This window comes from Ceratotherium simum, chromosome 7, assembly GCF_057802395.1.
Source record: "Ceratotherium simum simum isolate JZ-2026a chromosome 7, ASM5780239v1, whole genome shotgun sequence".
Lineage (NCBI taxonomy): Eukaryota > Metazoa > Chordata > Mammalia > Perissodactyla > Rhinocerotidae > Ceratotherium > Ceratotherium simum.
Genome location: NC_141906.1, coordinates 32,033,646 through 32,055,653, shown reverse-complemented (window position 1 = coordinate 32,055,653; position 22,008 = coordinate 32,033,646). Strand labels below are relative to the sequence as shown.

The 22,008-nt window shown below is 42.7% G+C and overlaps 1 protein-coding gene across 1 annotated transcript in view; it reads left to right on the top strand.

Annotated features, from left to right (window-relative positions):
- Nucleotides 1-7,853: 7,853 nt before the first annotated feature.
- The window catches only part of MAP6 (microtubule associated protein 6), an 83,470-nt gene continuing 69,315 nt past the window's right edge, over nucleotides 7,854-22,008 (top strand). Inside the window, exon 1 of the mRNA XM_087433466.1 lies at nucleotides 7,854-9,293. Within this exon, the coding sequence (XP_087289592.1) occupies nucleotides 8,398-9,293 (896 nt within the window). The 5' untranslated portion in view covers nucleotides 7,854-8,397. The remainder of the gene's footprint in view (nucleotides 9,294-22,008) is intronic.

Genomic DNA, 22,008 nt, shown 5'->3' with positions numbered 1-22,008 from the left:
TCCTTTGACATATTAGGAAGTTCTAACTTGCTAAGATTTTTTTAAATCAATTAATGGGTGTCAACCTTTATCATGTTTTTCAAAATACATCTTTGAGATGGTTGTGTGATGTTTCTCTTTAACCTGTTAGCATGTAATACTATATCTACCAATTTTCTGTTATTCAACCAGTCTTGATTCTTGGGATAAACAATACTTAATATTGATAAATTATTATTTTTATGTATAATTCTGAATGGTTTGCTAATGTTTCATTTAGGATTTTTATATCTGTGATTGGCCTATAGTCTTTCTTCCTTATATTATCCTTGTCTATTTTGGTACAATTATTATACTGGCTTTTTAAACTGGGCTGGGAAGTTTCACCTTTTCTTCTGTGTTATGGAATAATTTACATAACATAGAGATGATCTGTTCCATGAAAATTTTGTGAGACTTACCTGTAAAGTCAAATGGATCAGATATTTTGTTTTGTTTTTATTTATGGGTAGATTTTTAACTACTGATTCAATTCATTGAACAGTTCAGGCTTTCCATTCCTTCTTAAATCAGTTTTAGTAAGATATATTTTTTCCTAAGAAAATTATCCATTTTCCCTAAGTGTTTTAGTTGTCTATTGCTACATAAAAAAATTACCCCCAAACTGCAATGTAATCTCAATCAAAATCCAGCAAGTTATTTCGTGGCTATCAATAAGCTAATTCTAAAGTTTATATGGAGAGGCAAAAAACCCAGAATAGCCAACACAATATTAAAAGAGAACAAAGTTGGAGGACTGACACCACCCAACTTCAAAGCTCACTATAAAGAAAGCTACAGTAATCAAGACAGTGTGGTATTGGTGAAAGAATGGGTAAACGGATCAATGGAACAGAACAGAGAACCCAAAAATAGACCCACATAAATATAGTCAACTGATCTTTGACAAAGGAGCAAAGGCAATGCAATGGAGAGAAGATAGTCTTTTCAACCAATGGTGTTGGAACAACTGGACATCCACATACAAAAAAAATGAATCCAGACACAGACTTTACACCGTTCACAAATATTAACTTGAAATATATCATAGACCTAAATGTAATGCAAAACTATAAAACTCCTGGAAGATAACATAGGTGAAAATCTAGGTGACCTTGGGTATGGTGATGATTTTTTAGGTACAACACCAAATGCACAATCCGTGAAAGAAAAAATTGATAAGCTAGACTTCCTTAAAATTAAACACTTCTGCTCTGCAAAAGACATTGTCAAGAGAATGAGAAGACAAACCACAGACTGGAAGAAAACATTTGCAAAAGGCATATCTGATAAAGGACTGTTATCCAAAATATACAAAGAACTCTTAAAACTCAACAATAAGAAAATGAACAACCCAATTGAAAAATAGGCAAAAGCCCTGAACAGACATCTCACTGAAGAAGATGTATAGATGGTAAACCAGCATATGAAAAGATGCTTCACATCGTATGTCGTCAGGGAAATGCAAATTAAAACAACAGTGAGATCCCACTATACGCTGATTAGAATGGCCAAAATCCAGAACGTTGACATCACCAAATGCTGACAGGGATGTGGAGCAACAGAAACTCCCATTCATTGCAGTGGGAATGCAAAATGGCACAGCCACTAGGCAATACAGTTTGACGGTTTCTTGCAAAACTAAACATCCTCTTATCATATGATGCAGTCAGTAATCATGTTCCTTCGTATTTCCTCAAATGAGTTGGAAACGTATGTCCATACAAAAATTTGCAGACGGATGTTTATAGCAGTTTTATTTATACTTGCCAAAACTCGGAGGCAACCGAGATATCCTTCAGTAGGTGAATGGATAAATTAACTCTGGTACATCCAGACAATTAAATATTATTTGGTGCTAAACAGAAATGAGCTGTTGAGCCATGCAAAGATATGGAAGAATCTTAAATGCACATTACTACGTAAAAGAAGCTAATCTGAAAAGGCTACATACTGTATGATTCCAACTGTACAATATTCTGGAAAAGGTAAAACCATGGAGACAGTAAAAAGATCAGTGGTTAGTGGGGAGGGAGGGATGAATGTGCAGAGCACAGTGGATTTTTAAGGCAGTGAAACTATTCTGTATGATACTATAATGGTAGATATATGTTTGTCATATACATGACATTTGTCAAAACCCGTAGAATGTAAAACACCAAGAGTGAACCCTAACATAGACTATGGACTTTGAGTGATGATGTGTCAATGTAGGTTCATCAATCATAATAAATGCACCACTCTGGTAAGAGATGTTGATAGTGGAGGTGACTGTGTGGGTGTGGAGGCAGGAGGTATATAAGAACTCTGTGTACTTTATGCTCTATTTTGCTCTAAAAAATAAAGTCTATTAAAAATAAATAAATACATAAAGTCTATTTAAAATTTTAAAAAATATCCCTAAACTTAGCATTTTAAATAACAATAAATATTTATTATTCCACACAGTTTCTATGGGTCAGGAATTCGGGAACAACCAGCTGGGTGCTTCTGTCTCACGGTCTCTCATGAAGTTGCAGTCAAGATGTGAGCCAGGGTTGCAGTCATTGGAAGGTTTGACTGGGGCTGGAGGATCCACTTCTAATTTGGGCCACTCATATGGCTGACAGCAAGAGGCCTCAGTCTCTCATCATTTGGAGCTCTAATGGGGTTGCTTGCTACCCTCACAATATGGTGGCTGGCTTCCCCAGAGAGAGCAAGATGGTGGCCACGATATCTTTTCTGACCTAGCTTCAAAAGTCACGTACCCTCATTTTCATAATATCCTATTGGTTAGTCAGGTCAGCTATAGTTAGTGTGGGAGAGGACTACACAAGGCTGTCAACACCAGGAAGTCAAGATTATTGTGGGCCATGCTGGAGGCTGGCTACTACACATGGATTTTCAATCAGCAGAAAGTAATTCTTAGTATTTGCCAATGATTCTTTAAATCTCTGCTATATGTATAATTGGCCCTCTTCACAATCCTAAAATTGTTGATGTGTGATTTCTTTTTGTATCTCTGTTTCTGGATGAACGTGTCAGAGATTTGTCTATTTTAAAGAAGTTTCTGGATTCTTTGACAGTCTCTAATGTATGGTTGTTTTATATGTAATTGCCTTGTTATTTTCTCTATTTTTTTCCCTTCTACTTTCTTTGAGTTTGCTCTGTATTATTTTTAAGTTCTTGAATCTAATCACTATTTTTAATCCTTCTTTATTTCTAAAGTATGTATTTAGGTTATACATTTCCCTGTGAATATTGTTTTTAGCTGCATCCCATAAACTTTGATATGCAATGTTTTCATTTTCTCTCAGCTCTGAATATTTTCTGGTATCCACTGAAATTTCTTTTGAAGCCTATGAATTAATTTAGAAGTATTTTTTCTTTATTTAATTTCTAAATATGTGGAGGTTTGTGATTATCTTGTTATTGGTTCCTAATATCATTGTACTTTCATCAGAAAAAAATGATTTTTATGAGTCCTTATGATTATTATGAGTCTTTGGTACTTGTTTGTATTTGTTTTGTGGCCTAGTATATGGTCATTTTGTATATATTCCATGTAAGTTTGAAAAGAATATGTATTTTCTAATTGTTGGATGCTAGGTTTATTAGATCAAGCTTATCAATTGTTTAAATCTTCTACTTCCCTAACAATATTTTATGTGTTTGTTTTATCAGTAAACTTAGATGTGTTAAAAAATTTTTTCTCTTTCTGATGGTGATGGATTTGTGCATTTCCTCTTAAAAATCTACCAAGTTTTGCATTATATATTTTGAAGTTATATTGTTAGAAGCAAACCACGTTATATATTTCTGGTGAATTGTTTCTTCTATTTTTGTGTGATGACCATGTTTATCCCTAATAATGCTTTCTGCTTTAAGTCCAATTTTGTCTGACATTAATGTAATGGTACCAGCTTTCTTTTGGTTAGTGTTTACCCACTATGTCTATTTCTGTCCCTTTGTTTCCCATATTTATGTATCATTATGTTTTAAATATGTCTCTTGCAAACAATGTATAGTTGCATTTGTTTTGTGTTTTTCTCTAATGTGACATTCTCTGTCTTCTAAATGGAAATTTTTTTTTTTTTTTTTTGGTGAGGAAGATGAGCCCTGTGCTAACATCTGCCAATCTTCCTCTTTTTTTTGCTGAGGAAGACTGGCCCTGGGCTAACATCCGTGCCTATCTTCCTCCACTTTATATGGACGCCGCCATAGCATGGCTTGCCAAGCGGTGTGTTGGTGCACGCCTGAGATCTGAACTGGCGAACCCCGGGCTGCCGCAGCGGGGCACGCGCACTTAACCACTTGCGCCACTGGGCCGGCCCCTAAATAGAAAATTTTGATCGTTTACATTTACCCCAATCACTAATATATTGGAAGTATTCCTACCATATTATATGGTATTTGCTGTTTGCCTTTTTTTGTGTGTGCTTATTTTTACCCCTTTTCTGGCCTTAATAAAGTTTTCTATATTCCCTTTTCTTTCTTTCAATGTGCATTTTTAAATTAATAAACATTTTAGGTTAAAAAGTTAATCAATATCTCTACTCTCCTCACAAACAAATAAGGACTTTAGAATACTTTAACTCTGATCATTTCCTCCCATCTTACATGATATTATTCTCCAGTATTTTAGTTCCATGCTGTTTTCACACACTTCAAATTAGTTCAAGCATGGCCCCGTCCAAATGCTCAAATGACTAAAATACTAAAACAGAGACCCCCAAAGCAGTGGTTCAAACAAGAGAGAAGTATATTTCTTTCTCATGGAACGGTCCAGAAGCAGGTAGGTGGTCCAAGGCTGCTAGGGAGCTCCATCCCGTGAGGTCATCCAAGACAGGCTTCTTCCAACTTGTTCTTTTACCCTCCCCTAACCAGGGTTAAATCATGGCACCAGAATGTTCTTAACCACCACCTCATAGTCATCTTAACCACCCAGATGATAACTCACCTCTACCATGACCACATTCTACTCTACGGGAAGGGAGAAAGATGACGTTGAACACAAGCAACTTCTTTTAAGGAAGTGACCTAGAAGTACATATGATCTCTTTTTGCTGCAAAGGAGGTTGGGAAATGTAGTCTCTGCATGGGTGAGCAAGAGCCCAACTAAAATTTGGAGGCTTCTGTTACTAAAGGGAAGAAGGGAAGAGGGGGTGTTGGGGAACAAATTGCTGTCTTCCATAGACATCATCAGAATCCTGAGTCCTCTGTGTTTTCTCTGTGTTTGCTTCAACCTTAGGCAGCCGCCCCTCAGTGATGGCAAAGGTGGTCACTAACAACAATAGCCTCATTGTCTCCCATTTTAGCAATTCTAGTAAAAAATGAGAGTGGCTCTTTACAAATAGTTGCAGCTAAAGTCTAGGATTTCCTCTTATTGGTCCAATGTGGATCACGTGCCTATCACTAAACTAGTTGCTTTGGCCAGGGGGATGCAATGCCATAGTAAACAGGTATGGGTCACATACTCATCCCTGGAAAGTGGATTGAGTAGACTTAACTCCACCCAAACCATATGGACAGAAAGTAGGAAAGGAATGGTTCCCAAAAGTCACCTAATGAGGTGCTATTATCCTCAGAATGGGTGCTGAAGAAGCCACATAACAGGTAACCATTAGACTTGTCTATCCCATCAGGTCAGAATGGTTCAAGGAGGTTGTATGACTGAATGTCTTTTAAAAATCCAAATGAATGAAGGTGGAAGGTGATATTGATGATGAAGTTGCCTGGAACACTCTCTCTTACCCTTCTGCTAGGAGAGCTCCTACTCATCTCTTATTAGTCATTCATTCAGCACCCTGTGAATGAACTTCTGCTATGCTGACCACATTGTTTGCTAATTATTTATGTGTCTGTCTCTCAGTCCTCCCATAACACATTCCTCTGACTGAGGGCTCCCCCAGAGCTAGAATCCATCTGTGGTCCATGGTGCCCAAGGCACAGAGGGAGCATCAGGAGACTAGACTTGCTAAATGAAAGAAGAGTCAAGTTTCAATGACTCTCAGTCCCCCTCCCTCCAATTTCTGGTCCCTCTTTTCACCTTTGTAAATCATTATTGGAAAGACATCAGCCAAATCCCGGGGAGCTCTGCAGAATTTGGGGGAGGAAGGATCAGACCAGATTATGTTGTTTATAGAAATGTACCTCCTAATGACTGGAAAACAGTGCCAGGCATCATTTTATTTGTGGAACTCAAATCAAATCACCAAGAGGCAGACTCAACTAGGAGGAAGTTCAGCAGATAATTGACTAATCAGAGCTGTCTTCTCATCCTGTTTGATCCTAAGGTTAGGGGAAAAAAAAAAAAAAAACAACCCAGCTGTGTTTTGCAATCAATTCCCAATCTAAACACATAAATAATTTTCTCCCCCAGAAACACCGATGCCCCCAGCTTAACTGATGCTGAAAACTCTGCCTATATTGTAGAAAAACAGAGCTGAAGGCCAGCATCTGGGGCAGGGAGTGGAGGACAGTGCAGGAGACATAAACGGAGGGATATCAAGGAGACACCAAAAGGTACTTCGAAGAACAAGAGGTCTTTCTGGAGAAGGTGTCCGCGTGGCTGGTCTGCTTGGGAAGCTCCACCTATGGGTTTCCTGGGTAGGTCCTTTGAATACTAATAGCTATCATTTATTGAGCCATTGCAATATGCCAGATGTTGCAGTAAGTGCTTTTAGTGCATTATCTTGTTTTAATTCTCAGAAAAACCTTGCAAGTTGAGAATTGGTACCCCCATTCATAGATGAAACTAAAGGTCAGAAAGTTGCAGTGATGTGCCCATGGTCATATAGCTAAGGAGTGCAAAGGCAGGAATTTGAATCCTTGCAGATCTGTTTTGACTCAAAGCTTCTGCTCTGAGTCCTTAACTATCTTCACAAAACCACTTTGAGGTAGCTATTATTTCCTTCATTCTACAGATGAGGAGACTAAGTCCCAGGAATGGCCCAACTTGCTCAAGCATCAGAGCCAAATCGGGTCTGCCTGACTCCAAAATCTATTCTGCCTCCCAGGTAGAGGAAGAGCAAAAGCCAGGGGGGCAGGGACACGTCAGAAAGTCGCTGCATATCAGGCCCTACCCTTTCCTTAGGACACTGTCTGCCTGTTTCCCACTCACCCCCCACTTCCCCCACTTAGGCCCATTTCAAGCATCTTCTTTTCACTGCCTCTCTCCCAGTGTAGCCCCTCGGCTGAACAGGGACTGAGTGGTTCTTGGGAGGCTCTAAGACACCCCTTTCCTCCCAAGGGTGTCCTAGGAAAGGAACAGCCAGGGAACCACCAGCCTGGAGGCTCCCATCCCCACACATCTGAGCAAGGCCTGTGCATAAGACTCGCAAGTGCTTGGATCGGGAGCCAGCCAACCCTGGTTCAAATCCAGCCCAGTGACTTTCACCAATAACAGTCGCTCCCTTTTTAAAAAGCATCTACTCTAGGACAGACATTTCACTAGGGGTTTCCTCCATATTTTTTGTTTAATCCCCTCCACTCCCCATGATTGACCCTATCTTACAAACGGGGAGCCTGAGGCTCCCGGACAGGAAGCAACCAGCAAGTCTTCAAGAGCCTGGGACTCGAACCCACCTAGGCCCCAGATTCTGCTGTTGCCTAGGAGCGGAGGAGGGAGGAGCAGCCAGAGCGGAGGGAGGAGGGGAAAAAGAGACGGCGAGCTCCCGGCAGCGCGCGCTGACGACAGCAGGTGATTTTTTTTTGCAGCGCGCTTTCTCTCGGCATCTTTCCTGGATTTTTTTTTTTTTCCTGCTGAGCGGCAGAAAAGGGTGGGGCCGCTTCCCTGCAGTAGAGACGGCGGCAGCAGCGGCTGCAGCATCATTAGGAGCAGCGGCGGCGGCAGCAATGCTCCGTCTCCGCTGGAGGTGATCGCCTCCAAGCCCTGCTAGGTGGCCGGCTGCGACGGGACGCCAGCGGGAAGGAGAATAGAGCTTCGTCCACGGACTCTGCGGCCACACTGCCTGGCCCTGCCTCTGCGCCATGGCTTAAGCCCGCAGCCACCTCGCCTCGCGTCGCCTCGCTCGGCCGGGGTCTGCGCGCCGCCGCAGCCGCAGAGAGGGGCGCGTCCCAGACGCCCTCGCCTGGGGACTTGGAGACGCGGTGTCTCTTACCCTTCGGTGCCCGCAGCAGACTGCGCTCCCAAGACCTTCGCAGGCGGCTCCCGGAGGCATTTGCAGCCGGTAATTGAGGGACTTAATAGACTTTATTTTAGTGATAGCTTTCCCTGCCCGACCTTCCCTGTGCTCTCTGAGGGAGGAAGGCGAGGTAGCTCAGGCTACCAAAGTGAAAACGGTGGGAAACAGATTGGCTGGTCGAGGGCCAGAGGACTGAAGGAAGATTAGAGACTTGCTTTAGAACCACAAAAAGAAAGAACTAGCAGCTAGCATCATGGCGTGGCCGTGCATCACACGGGCCTGCTGTATTGCTCGCTTCTGGAACCAGCTGGACAAGGCAGACATCGCCGTGCCGCTGGTTTTCACCAAGTACTCGGAGGCCACCGAGCACCCGGGGGCCCCGCCGCAGCCGCCACCGCCGCAACAGCAGCCGGCGCAGCCGGCGCGCGCGGTCGCCATAGAGACGCAGCCGGCCCAGGGCGAGTTGGATGCAGTTGCCCGGGCAACAGGGCCGGCGCCTGGGCCTAGCGGGGAACGTGAGGCGGCGGCCGCCCCAGGCCGGAGCGTGCCGGGCCCGGGCCCGGGCTCCGGCTCCGCGTCCGGCGCGGGTCCCGCGGACTCGGTGATGCGGCAGGACTACCGCGCCTGGAAGGTGCAGCGGCCCGAGCCGAGCTGCCGGCCGCGCAGCGAGTACCAGCCTTCCGACGCGCCCTTCGAGCGCGAGACCCAGTACCAGAAGGACTTCCGCGCCTGGCCGCTGCCGCGCCGCGGGGACCACCCGTGGATCCCTAAGCCCGTGCAGATCGCCACGTCCTCCCAGGCGTCGGCGCCCATTCTCGGGGCGCCCAAGCGCCGGCCGCAGAGCCAGGAGCGCTGGCCGGTGCAGGCCCCCGCTGAGGCCCTGGAGCAGGAGGCGGCCCCTGGAGGAGCAGGTGGCCTTGCGGCCGGAAAGGCTTCCGGTGCGGAGGAGCGCGACACACGCAGGAAGCCCGGGCCCGCCTGGATGCTGCGTCGCGCCGAGGGGCTGGGACTCGAGCAGTCGCCGCTGCCCGCAGCCCAGGCCCAGGTCCAGGCCGCAGGCCCCGAGGGTGGCAAGGGGCGTGCAGTGGCGGACGCCCTCAACAGGCAGATCCGCGAGGAGGTGGCGAGTGCAGTGAGCAGCTCCTACAGGTGAGACGCGGGCCGCAGCTCACGCGATGGGGCTGGCCACCCTTACCCTCTCCCACAGACTGCCCAGGGCTCCTTCTCCCCATCACAGGCTTCACACTCAGTCTTCCGCTTCCATCCCAGACCACACCCTCGCCCCAGCCCCATCCCCGACAACCTCCCATGGCCGACTTCTCTTTTGCTCTTTCGCCTGTGAAAGCTGTATTATCCACCCCAGCTGGCCCAGGTCTTTCATTTTACCGCTTCAGCCACCTTTCCCCCATTCCCGCCCCACCTCAAATCCCTGCCTGCTCAACAGAGACTCTTTGCAATGTCTTCACAGGCTGTGCTTCCATTCTGCCCCACCCAACTCACCATCTGCGTTAGCCTGGATGCTGCCCCTTGCTGGCTCAGCTGCCGCCCTAGGGCCTTGGTGTCTTCCGGCAGGGCCCCAGAAAGAAGAGTGACCTCTCCGCCTCCTCCCTAGCCCAGTTCGCTCGGCTTTTCATTCTCCCCTGTCCTCTCTCAGTCCCTGGGAGACACCCAAGCACCACACCCTTTTCTAGATTCCCTGCAGGAGCCTTATAGATCACCCTCCTCCTTCAACCACTCAGGCTTGGAAGTCAGATTCTTTATGCTTCTTACTAGCTCTGACACATTGGGCAAGTTTCTTAACCTTTCTGGGCCTCAGGTTCTTATCTGTGAGATGTGATTGATAATAGATTCTTCTCTTAGAATTGTTCACCCATGGGCCGGCCCCGTGGCTTGGTGGTTAAGTGAGCGCGCTCCACTGCTGGCGACCCGGGTTCGGATCCCGGGCTCGCACCGACGCACTGCTTCTCAGGCCATGCTGAGGCCGCGTCCCACATACAGCAACTAGAAGGATGTGCAGCTATGACACACAACTATCTACTGGGGCTTTGGGGGGAAAAATAAATAAATAAAAATCTTTAAAAAAAAAAAAAAGAAAGAAAATTGTTCACCCATTTGTCGATTTAATATTAAATATTCAACATAGTTTTGAGCACTGTGCTAGACATCGTGAAGATGAAATGAGATGATTCAGGAGGAGAATTGTGCCTGGCACGTAGTAGGTGATTAGTACGTCTTGGTTCCCTTCGGACCTTCTACGTGTTGCCTCATTATTCTGATTTCCACTTCCTGGATACCTCCAGCCTTCTCCTCTATTGATGCATCTCTTTTCTCCTTCCCTTCTTGTTTTCCAGATGTGTTTCTCCTTCTCTTACCACCAAGAACCTCCTCTTTAGCACATTTAAATCCCTTGTAAATAAATGCCTTTTAGCAAGAGCATATTCATTCTCTCTTTCTCTCTCTCTCTCCTTCTAGAATTCTCCCTCTGCTGAAGCCTCCAGCTTGCTTTCTCATCCTTCATCCATCCAGTATATATTTCTGAATGCTTAGCTTTCAGTCCTGCCCTTATGTTTCAAACCAAATCAATCAGCTAACAGATCACAGTTGACTCTGAACATGTACATTGGGCTTGGGGTCTCTGGGGAAGCAGATGGACATGATGAATAACTGGGCTAGAGGTGTTCAAAACGTGGCTTGTGGGGCCCTTCATCAATGCCACAGCCAATTGCCTTTTTCCTGCAGGAGGGTGTGGCCTGGAGGACTGCAGAGTTAGTGTCTTTTGCCAAGACCCTATATGTAGCCTCATGTCACAGTGATGTCCTTCTCCAGTGAACATGACAAACACTCTCCGATATGCTGAGGAAGGAATGGCATAGATAGACATCCTCTCTTGTTAAGACAAAATCTGCCCCCCACCCGGGATTTTAACTCTGGAAAGCGTTTCCCAGTGAGAGGCAGCAGCTAATCAATTGGCCCCTACTCCTTCTTCCTGAATTCCACCTCCCACTTGGCATTTCTGCCTTGGTTTATTGTTATCATGACCACACTGGTCCCCCAGGAATACACCACTTCCTTTTAAAGCTCTGGGTCAGGCAAGAGCACAGATCCTTTTCCTTGGTTCCTGGCGATGAGGAGGTGGAATTTTCACAGTATCTTTATGCTGCTACCAAGGGAGGATCAAAAAGAAAAGAAAGGAAGCAAACAAGCAAGAAGCATAAAAAACAAAGCCAAGATATAGTTTTGTGATTCTGCCATAGCTTTCTTGTTATCCAGGCCCTACTTCGTTCCCGAGAACCCTAAGGTTGGCCCAACCTCACAGACTCCTGGCCTGGCATCTTCATCTTCCTACTCCCATTCTATTACCCTGTGGCAGGTGGACCCTGACCTACCAGCAGAATCTACCTCTCCTCACCTCCATACGGTCAATGCCAATCCAGGAGATCTCAAATCTCCTTTGGTGAGCCTACTCAATTTATGTATCCAAGTTGGTAGGACTTGCTTTGTCCATGGATGATTGGCCAGACAGTCCAGGAATAACCCACCCTTCAGATACAACTCACTCCAAATATTTTGGGTTGTACCTTTGTTATATATAGCCTCTTCCCCCCAAACAACACTTTGTGCAGTAAGCATGTTCTGCTTTACAGTTAGAATCACACACGTACTACAAGTGATTGGGTTAAATGGGGGGAGGCTATGCTCTCGCAGCTGGTGAGAATGATTATTTTTAGTGGCTCTCAGACCTCCATCAACCTGTCAAGAAAAAATCTCTGAGTACCTCAAAAAAATTTTTTTTCTAATTTGGGTCTTCTGTAAAATTTAATTATGGATATGACTTTGGGGCCAGCAATTCCATTTTGCTGTATAATCAGAAGGGTTTTGAAACATTAAGAGAATGAGTGTTGCTAAGAGACATCAATTTCTTTGATGGACAATTTAAGTGCATGCCAAATTTGATATGAAATTTAACATTATTTTTGTCCCAGAAGAAAAATTAACCATTAATAGGGAAATGCACTTTGGGTGAAAGTAGATACGAAGAAATAAGATAATCAATTAATCAAATATATTATAAAGAAAAATGCCTGGAAATTATAGGCTTATCTGGAACGTTGATTTTCCTTCTCTATTGTCTCACATTCTTTTCCTTGCTATGATTCTAAATATCTCCTGAATTTAAGTATGCTCCATGTCTGCTGTAGATGAGCCTTATAGGCCTTAGAAGCCAAGTTGGGCTCCATTTCAATGATAATTTGATTTACAAACCCTTTTCTTCTGCCACTCTACATAAATCATGGTGATTTACACTATGGTGACTGGTTTATCTCATGAGCTTTCCAAATGACATCTGTCACATGACATCAGTGTGAGCAGTTTGCTTAAATAGAGAAAGGACACATAATCCATCAGCTTAATGTATTGATATATGTAAAAATGTAAAATATTCTTTCAGCATCCGGAGTCATACACATGCTAATTGGTTTTCCCTACAATATACAGTCAGTAGATAACATCAAATGTCCTTTGACACTGTGGCTTTGAGAAACCTTCCTTTTTCAACAGTTCATCTAATTCATAACCTATTCACACTAGCCTGGGATTTTTGCATTCAAGTGGTATCTGAGGTATCTCTAGAATTATTCACAATCATGAAGTTGATTAATTTTTAATATATTCATATTACATAGATGATATTATAAAATTGAGGAGCATGTCTTTGTTATCATTTTTAATATTAAGTATGAATTTCACTGGGCAGCCATTTGTGACTTTAGAGCTAGCATTCTCAATTAGAAAATAGATGAGTCATAGGGAGGGGATTAAAATTCCTCCCTCAGTCAACCCCATTGCCCTAGCCCTCAGTTAATAGGGATAGATGGGGTAGCAGGTGCTCCCCATAGAAATGCTAATGAGAAACTTTTCCTGGAAGAAATCAGCTGAGGCACCAGGAGGTAGAATTAATAAACCAGAGGTAAAATATTTGAAAAATGAGAGCAGTAACAAGGAAATCAGACAGAAAAGGGGCCTTTAATATCTTCTGTACACTCTTCCGTGAAGGTTAGAGAAAGGCCCCTCGGACTTGGCTTATGCTGTGCAGAACTGCCCTCTGCCCATAGGGCAACTGCACATTTCCCTAATTTCTTCCTGGGTAGGTCCCAGCAATTTCAAGACCAATCTCAGATACTGAAGCTTCAACGATGCCTTCCTAGGTCTTGCCATTCAGAATTAATTTTTCTTTTATTTCCTTTTTACATTCTGTACACTTCTCATTGTCTGCTTGACTGTAAGATACTGTGTCTGTATCTGCCTCCCTCATCAGATCGTGAACACTTGGAGAGAAGGGCTGTGTTTTGTTCATCCCTATACCTCTCACAGTGCAACATTATGCCTAGGTGCCATAGGGGTATGTTGAATCCAATGGAATTTTTAGAGTTTGATGAAAATTTTATTCACCTACATATCGATTCATTTCATTCAGTCTCATTTAGTTGAATTTATTTCAGAAAATGACCACCAAGTGCCTGCTTTTTATCAGACAGGATGCTGGGGACAGAAAATGAATAAGTTATAACCCTTATGTAAGGAAATGTCATCCTTAATCAAGATAAGTCCAAATCCTACTAGGTTAGCACTAGAAGTAAATGTTCAAATGGGGAGGGGCACAGACCTTACAGACCTGACTCTAGGTGCACCCTCATCCAGGGCAGTGGTCCTCAGCCTCACCTGCACATTGGAATCACTGGAGAACATTAAAAATGCTGATGCTAGGGGCCTTGCCCAGAAATTCTGATTTAATTGGTCTGGGCTGTGGCCTAGGATCTGAATTTTTAAAAACTGTCCCAGGTAATTCTTCTGTGCAATTCAGGTTATGACCTACTTCCCTAAGGCAAAGCTTTCAAAATTTAGTACACAAAAGAATCACTGGGAGAGCTTTCCAAAATGCAGGTTCCTGGGCCTCATCCTCAGATCCTGATTCAGCAGGTTTAAAATGGAGCCTTAGAATTTACATTTTAACAAGCACTCAGGTATTTTGATGCAGGTGAGCTTCAGGCTTTACTTGGGAAACATTACTTGAAGAGATTTGCTATCTTTAAGGTATTGAGTTTTCCCATATACAAACATGGTATCACTTGCCATCTATTTAAGTCTTTTATGTCCTTCACTTACATTTTTTACTTTTCTCCACAAAAATCATACACACACACATAATAGTTTTTAAGTTTTATTTTTCTGTATTTAAGACTTTAATAATCTAACTGGATTTTAACTTTATGTGTGAAATGAGATAGGGAATCTAATTTTCTTTTTTCCAGTATGGAAAGTCATTTATCTCAATACCTTTTTTAAAAGTTCAACTTTTTCACACTAATATCCCCATTAATCTCTCCTCTGTCACATACGGGTCGCATATGTTTGGATATATTTCTGGGCTTTCTGTTCTGTTCCGTTAGTCTGAGCTAATGCCACACTATCATTTTCTTTTCTAAGCTATTTTTAATTATTCTTCCTATTCTGAAGAGTATATTTTATTACATTTTCTAATTTGTTATCACTCATATGCATTGACTTTTTATATGTTAATCTTTGCATTCAGCAAACTTATCACACTCTAATTACAGTTAGACAAAACTCTACAGTTTTGTCTGTGGAGTCTCTTGGACTGTCTGTGAAGACACTATATGTTTTTAGCAAAAACCAATTTATTGTCTTCGTTTTTAATATTTAAATATCTTGTTTTTTTGTGTGTGTGTTGCTGCATTGGTTAGGACATCCAGTGTGGTTTTTGATAGGAGATGATAACAGGCATCTTTGTCTTGGGACTTGGGAATGCTTCTAAAGTTTTATCATTCTGTAGGAGGTTTGCTCTGTGTTTTTATGCGATAGCTTCACATCAGGATAAGAGACTTTTCTTTATCCTAGTTTACTAGGGGTTTCTAAAAATGTAGAAGTGTGTTGAATTTTATTGAATGCTTTTTCCACATCAACTGGGATGATCATATGGTTTTTCTTTTTTAATTTGTTAATAGATTTTTCTGCTAGTAAATCATCTTTGCATTCCTGAGATAAACCTTGCTTAGAAAAAAATATATTTTATGATGCTGAATTTGGTTTGCTATTTTTTATTTGAAATGTTTGCATACAGATTCATAAGTGAAATTAGTCTACAATTTTTTCCTTTTTTATATTGGTCTTGTACAATATTGGGATCAAGGTTATGTCTATAAAATTAGGTAGGTAAATTTCCCTCCTTTTCAGTTATTTGGGACAATTTATATAACAAAAACTGCTCCTTAAATATCTAATAAGATTCTCCTGTAAAGCTTTTTGTGCCTGGTATAGGCACATAGGTAGATAGATTATTTTTTTACTACCAATTTGATGTCTTCAATAGTGATTCATTTGTTGAGATTTTGTATTTCTTCTTGAGTCAATTTTAGTAATATTTTTCTGGAAAATTTTACATTTCTTCTAATTTTTATTACATTTCTTCTAATATGAAATTGATTATAGCATTATCTTGTCGATTTAAAAATAATCTCTACTCATCTTTAGTTATGTCCCCTTTTCATACCTAATATGAATTCGTGCCTTCTGTCTTTTTTTATGGTTAGTCTTATTGAGGTTTGTTTAGGTTTTTAGTCTTTTCAAGTAATCAAATTTGGTTTTGTTGATCATCTCTTTTTTCAGTAAATTTTGCTCTTATTTACTATTCCTTTTCTTTTTATGCTCTGAGAGGAAGGTGTAGGCCGAGCTAGGAACAGCCTGTATCCCTAGCTCGGGAGTTTGGATTTTCTGATAAGAAAATAGTCACTGAAGGAATCTAAGCAGGGGAACAACATAATTTTATTGAAATTTTATAAAGTTCCCACTGGTTGGCTGACCTGGGTTAGGTTTGAGAAAGGGAGGCCAATAAGGAGGCTGTTGAAATAATCCGGAGAGAATGATAAAGCCTGGACTGGGGTATGGGATTGGAGATTTATAACATAGTATAGACGCAAAACAACAGATCTTAATGACCAATTGAGATGCATGGGAGAGGATAATCCAGGGTGACTCTTGTGTTTCTGGTTTGGGTAACTGGTATTGGTGCTAGTCACTGGGACAGGCTTTTATTTAGACTTCTATAATGAATATAGAGGAGAAAAAAGTCAGCAGTGGAAGTTGAACTTTTTTAGTTATCTAGAATTTGTCTAGACCTGTCTATGAGATATCTGACAAGAAGTGTTCAAGGGGCAGTTGAGTCAATGGATCTGACGCATAGGAGAGAGATCTGGGCTGTAAATACAGATTTGAAAGACCCCGTGGAAGTTATAAAAGTAACCGGGGGGAGGTAAAATCCTCCCTGGAGAGGGTGTAGAGAAAATTAGCCATCAGAGAATGGAGGCCTGAGGAATACAAGTATTTTGGGGTACTGACAGCAGAAGGAATAGCCATGAAAAAGACAAAGAAGGAGTGATTGGAGGGGAGGGAAGAAAACCAGGAGAGAGGCCTACTATGGAGACCACGTCGATTACCTAACTCAGCAATGCCTTATGCCTATTTGTAAATTTTTCCTGAGGAATTACTGTGTGCAAAGCATTTTGCTATATCATTGGTTGACTTTGTGAACTCTCCGAGATAGTGTTGACTGAGACTAACCTACAAAGAGGCGAGGAGATAAAATGCACACAGTTAATTCTTGGTTGCTCTCCTAGGAAAAAATAGCATCAATGCATATACGAAATTAAAGAAAAAGTCAAGCTAGTGATAGTTCTAAATCTGTAGTCACTAAGAATCACTCAATGTCCCAGACACAGAACTAAAATAATCCAACAAATGTCCACTGGGATTAAGTAGCCATCTCTATAATCAATGCAGCTTTGACTTTACAAATTTTGTCAGTCGTGTAAATGTAGACAGGTGAGCTTCTAATTCTCTACTAAATGAAGAAAACTGCAAGATGGGCCTCAACTGGCAAACTAAAAATTTCTTGATGTTCACTGAAGATGCTAGATTTCACCATTAGAAATAATAATAGTGGCTAATTGAGTGCCTACTATGTGCCTGGCAGACTGTTAGAAACCTTGGATGCATTTTCTCCTGTAATCTTTATAGTGGACCTGCAGAAATGGTACTGTTATTTCCCTGATAGAACTTAGGACCCACCAGGTCCCTTGTCTGCCTTTAGGTTTTAAGGCTGTTGAAGGCACAGACTTTGTCTGCTAGTCTTTCTCTTCACTGGGCACTTTCTCCATGTTATATTTACATGTATAGTTTCAACTCAGTTCAATCCAGTAAACATTGCATAGTGTCTATTATATATCAGGCTAAGTTGTTAGGATGACTTATGTTTATTAGGCAGAGACAAGTGTGCTGAAAAGTTATAGGTGCCCTGATAAAAAGTCTGTGTGGGGTACAGTGGGGCACAGAGGAGAAGAGGGGTTAAATCTACTTGATTTGAAGATTATCAGGGAGAGGGTTCAGTAGAGAAGGGACTGGTAGGCTGAATATTCAAAGACGAGTGGGCATTAAATAGGGAAGGATCAATTTGAGTAAAAGTACAGGAAGAGCAGTTGTAAACAGTTCTGTGTAGGTAGAACTTAGAGGTCTCTTTGGGTGAGGATAGAATGGTGAGAGGTAGACTGGGTAGGTAGCCTGGGGCCAGCTCTCTTATCCTATAAGCAAAGAGAAGAAAGATTAAGTTTGGATTTTAGAAAAGGTGACTTTGACAGCAGTGGGAAGGATGGATTGGAGGGGATTAGGCTGGGAGCATGGGATCCAGGGAGGAAGCTGTAGTCTAGGTGAGAGATGATGAAGACCTCCAGCAGGAAATGATGTAAACAAGCACTGATGGTGTAGAATAAAATACTGTAGTGGCTGATTGAAAGTAGGCAAAAAGAGAAAGGGAAGAGTCTAGGATGTTTCCCAGGTTTCATGCTTTGGATGTCTGGGGAAACAGTCATTCAGTGAGCTAGACAGCACAGTTTTGGACAAGTTGAATATGAAGTGTCTTTGAAAGGTCTACATGGAGATGTTCAGTTGAAAATGCAAACAGAAACCCACACTGATTGTAAGGGTGTAAATTGGTACAATCACTTTATGAAACTCTTTAGCATTATCTATTCAAGTTAAACATGTTTCCTCTATGACCCAGCAGTTGTACCCTTGAGTACATACTTAATAGAAACAGTGCAGAAGACTTGTACAAGAATGTGTATAGCAGCCTCATTAATAATAGTTAAAAGGTGAAAACAACCCAAATGTCCATCAACAATAGGAGAGATAAATTGTGGTATATTCTTACAGAGGAATATCATATAGCAGGGTGTGGTGGGCAGACTAATGCTCCCCTCCCCACCCAAAGATATCCACATCTTAATTTCTGGAAACTGTGAATATGTTATATTACAAAGCAAAAGGGACTTTGCACATGCCATTAAGTTAAGGATCTTGAGGTGGGGTGAGTATCCTGGATTATCCGGATGGGCCCACTGTAATCACAGAGGTCCTTATAAGTGAAAGAGCCCGTGTCAGAGTGATAAGTCTACTTGATTTGAAGGCAATGTGATAAAGACTTGGTCAACCATTGTTGGCTTTGAAGATGGAAAGGGGACATGAGCCAAAGCATGAAAGCAGCCTCTAAGAAGCTAGAAAAGGCAAGGAAATGGATTCTCCCCTAGAGCCTTCAGAAGGAATGCCTTGCTTCTGCTGACACCTTGATTTTAGACAGTGAGACCAATTTCAGACTTCTTAACTACAGAATTATAAGATAATGCATTTGTTTTAAGCCATTCAGTTTGTGGTAATTTATTACAGCAGCTGTAGAAAACTAATACACAGGATTTCTCAATATTGGCAATATTGACATTTTGGACCAGATAATTCTTTGTGGTGAGGGGCTGTCCAGTGCACTGTAGGATGTTCGGCAGCATCCCTGGCCTCTATCTACTCAATGCCAGCAACATTCCCCACCGCGCCCCCCCAGAGTTGTGACAATCAAAAATGTTTCCAGACATTGCCAAAAGCCCCCTGCTGGGGGGTGGTATAAAATTTCCCCTTGTTGAGAACCACTGTTATATAGCAATGAAAAAGAAAATTACTACAATACTCAATAATATAGAGAGATCTCACAGACATAATGGTGAGTGAAAGAAACCAAATATGAGGGCACTTACTGAACGATTCCATTTATATGAATTTCAAAACCAGGCAGAAGTAATTGATGGGGATGGAAGTCAAATAGTGGTGATCTCTGGGGGTGGGGTGGGCAATTGGCTGAGAAGGAGCACGAGGGAACCTTCTGAGATGTTGGAAATGTTCTTTATGTTGATCCTGGTGATTGTTATCTGGGTCTATACATACGAACAATTAAGATTTATGGGCTTTATTTATGTATGTTATACCTCAACAAAAAATAAAAACCGAATTACAAACTAAGTAAATGGAGATATAGGTTTAATGCTCAGGAGAAAGGGCAGAACAGAAAAGAAAGATCTGGACATCAAGCTGTCAGTGAGGACCAAACTCATAGGCGTCAGGGTGGGTAGGGAATAAAGAGGGTGAGAAGAAGAGAATGCTGAGGCCAGAGCCCAGCAAACACCGACATATCAGGGATGGGCAGAAGAAGAGTCAGTCAAGGATGACTGTGTGTCGTCCCTGTCTGAGAGCGAGAGTACAGGCCCCACTGTTGTCCCAACCTCCCACCTCCCCTGCCTCTGGCCTCACGTGTTACCTGCAGGAGCCACCCCATGCGTATATTATGTAAGAGTACTCCTCTCTATCCTCCCTCGTCAGAGCATAGTCCATTGTCAATATGTATTTGTTCTCAAACTGAATGAAGAGCCTTTTGCAGGACCAAGCCTGGCGTAATCTCTTTTGGTGGGAAACTTGGGCCCAGGCCTCAAGCCACAAAACCCACCAGAAGTGCCTCCCTGAAGCAGTCTCCTCCACTGTGTTGTTCTCTGTGGTCACTGTCTGTTTTGTGTGGTGACTTCAAAAAGTTGGCCCAGCTGTGGTATATCCTAGAGTGCATTTTTACAACCTTCTTAGCCCCTGCAAATTGTTCTCTATTAAACCATAGTAATAGGTGAAAGACAGACAATGGCAGATTGCAAAAGAGCAGCATATTAGGGAGAACAGAGACACCGTTGGGTTGCAGCCTCATTTGCTGAGTGCTTACTCAGTGCCAATTGCTATAACGTATATTTTTATTTATACTTCCTAGTGACCTTTTAAGGTCAACATCTCTATCTTTAAAGATGAAGAATAGAGTCAGGGAGGTCTGGGGACTGAGGTCACACGGCTAGTCAGTGGCTGAGCTGGCTCAGGAACATGGTTCTCCTCATTCCCGCTTACAGCCGTGTCTTGCTTGTGCAGCTTATGCAGACCCCTGCCGTGTCCCCCCAGTTCGACATGCCATTCCTGGGAGGGCTGCTGTGTCCCCCCAACCTTCATGCTCTCTTTTTGGCCCCCACTTTCCTAAGCCCGTGCCGTCCTCTTTCACCAACCTGTTTCAGCAGTGGAGAGGGGTGGGTGGTCTCACTACTCCTTATCCTGAACTCTCCATGGATCCCCTTCCTCCCCTTGGCCTGCAGTCCAGGCCTTCCAGGATCTGACCTATCTGGAGCTTCCAGCATTTTTGCCCCCTGCTCCTGCCACACACCTGATGCTTTTTCCTGGGAGTTCTCAGTTCTGGTTGTGCATTAAAATCACGGAGGCCCCAGCAGGTGATCTAGACAGATTACCGCCTGAGCTGGGCCTTGACAAGCCCCACGTGTAACTGCTGCTGGATTTTGCTCACAATTTTCCCTCCTGCCCTCCTCTCATCTTCTTTCTAAATCCTTCCTATCCTTCAGGGCTTTCAGTCCGTTGTGAAAGAGGCTTATACTATAAAAGCAGGGAATTAGGTTGGATTTGTTTGATCATAATATCATGATAATAATGCCGTGGGCTTAATATTATTTTTATTCCAAGTTCAATGCAGCATCTAAGAGCATGCAAAGCTGGGGCTATGGGCTGTGAGGACTTGAGGTGCAGAGCACAGGGTCCCTGCTTGCAGAGGATTGCCATCTTGTGAGGGAGATAACAGGGATGCAAGTATCTAAATTACCAGGCAGGCCCTGGTGTGGGTTAGAATCCGGGGCCAGGGTTCTCTAGGGCTACAAGAAGTTCTGGTTAATTCTGTTGGAAGATTCATGCAAGGGGTTGTGTGACTCCTGGGAGATGTCCTTGTGTCCTGTGAAGGATTTGGTGACCATTAAAACTGGGTTTGAATCATGTTGCTATAATTTAAAATCTCTGTGACCTTGGGAAAGCCTCATCTTTCTCATCAGTGAAATGGGAATAATTACACAGTGGTGACTTCACAGAGTCATGAGGAAGATGGAGGGACATAATGCTTGTTCACAGTGCATGCCTGTCACAGTTTAGTGCTGGCAGCTTTTATTATCATCATTGAGAAAGTGGAACAGAGTGGGTTACCAATGAAAGTCTTTCATTTATTCATTCAGCAAACATCTGTCACATCTTGTATCAGGCACTGTGCTAGGACCTGGGATATAGAAATGAATTACACGTAGTACCTGTCCTAAAGTAGCTCCTGGTCTAGTGAGAGAAACACTTATTAAGAAAACTGTAGTAGTGGTAGTAAGTGCAACAGTAGAAATGTACACAGGTATTGAGGGGGTGTAGAGGAAAGAGAGGTCTGACTCAGTCTGAATCAGGGGCCACTTCCCGGAGGAGGTGTACCTGTGCAGTGTGTCAAAAGCATGGAGTTAGTTTCATTGGGAAGGCAAAAGGTTAGGACCTATATATTCCTTCCTAGAGGTCTTTAACAATGAGATAAGAATGAAGAAGGCTATTTGAGAGTACAGTACTTACTAGTAAG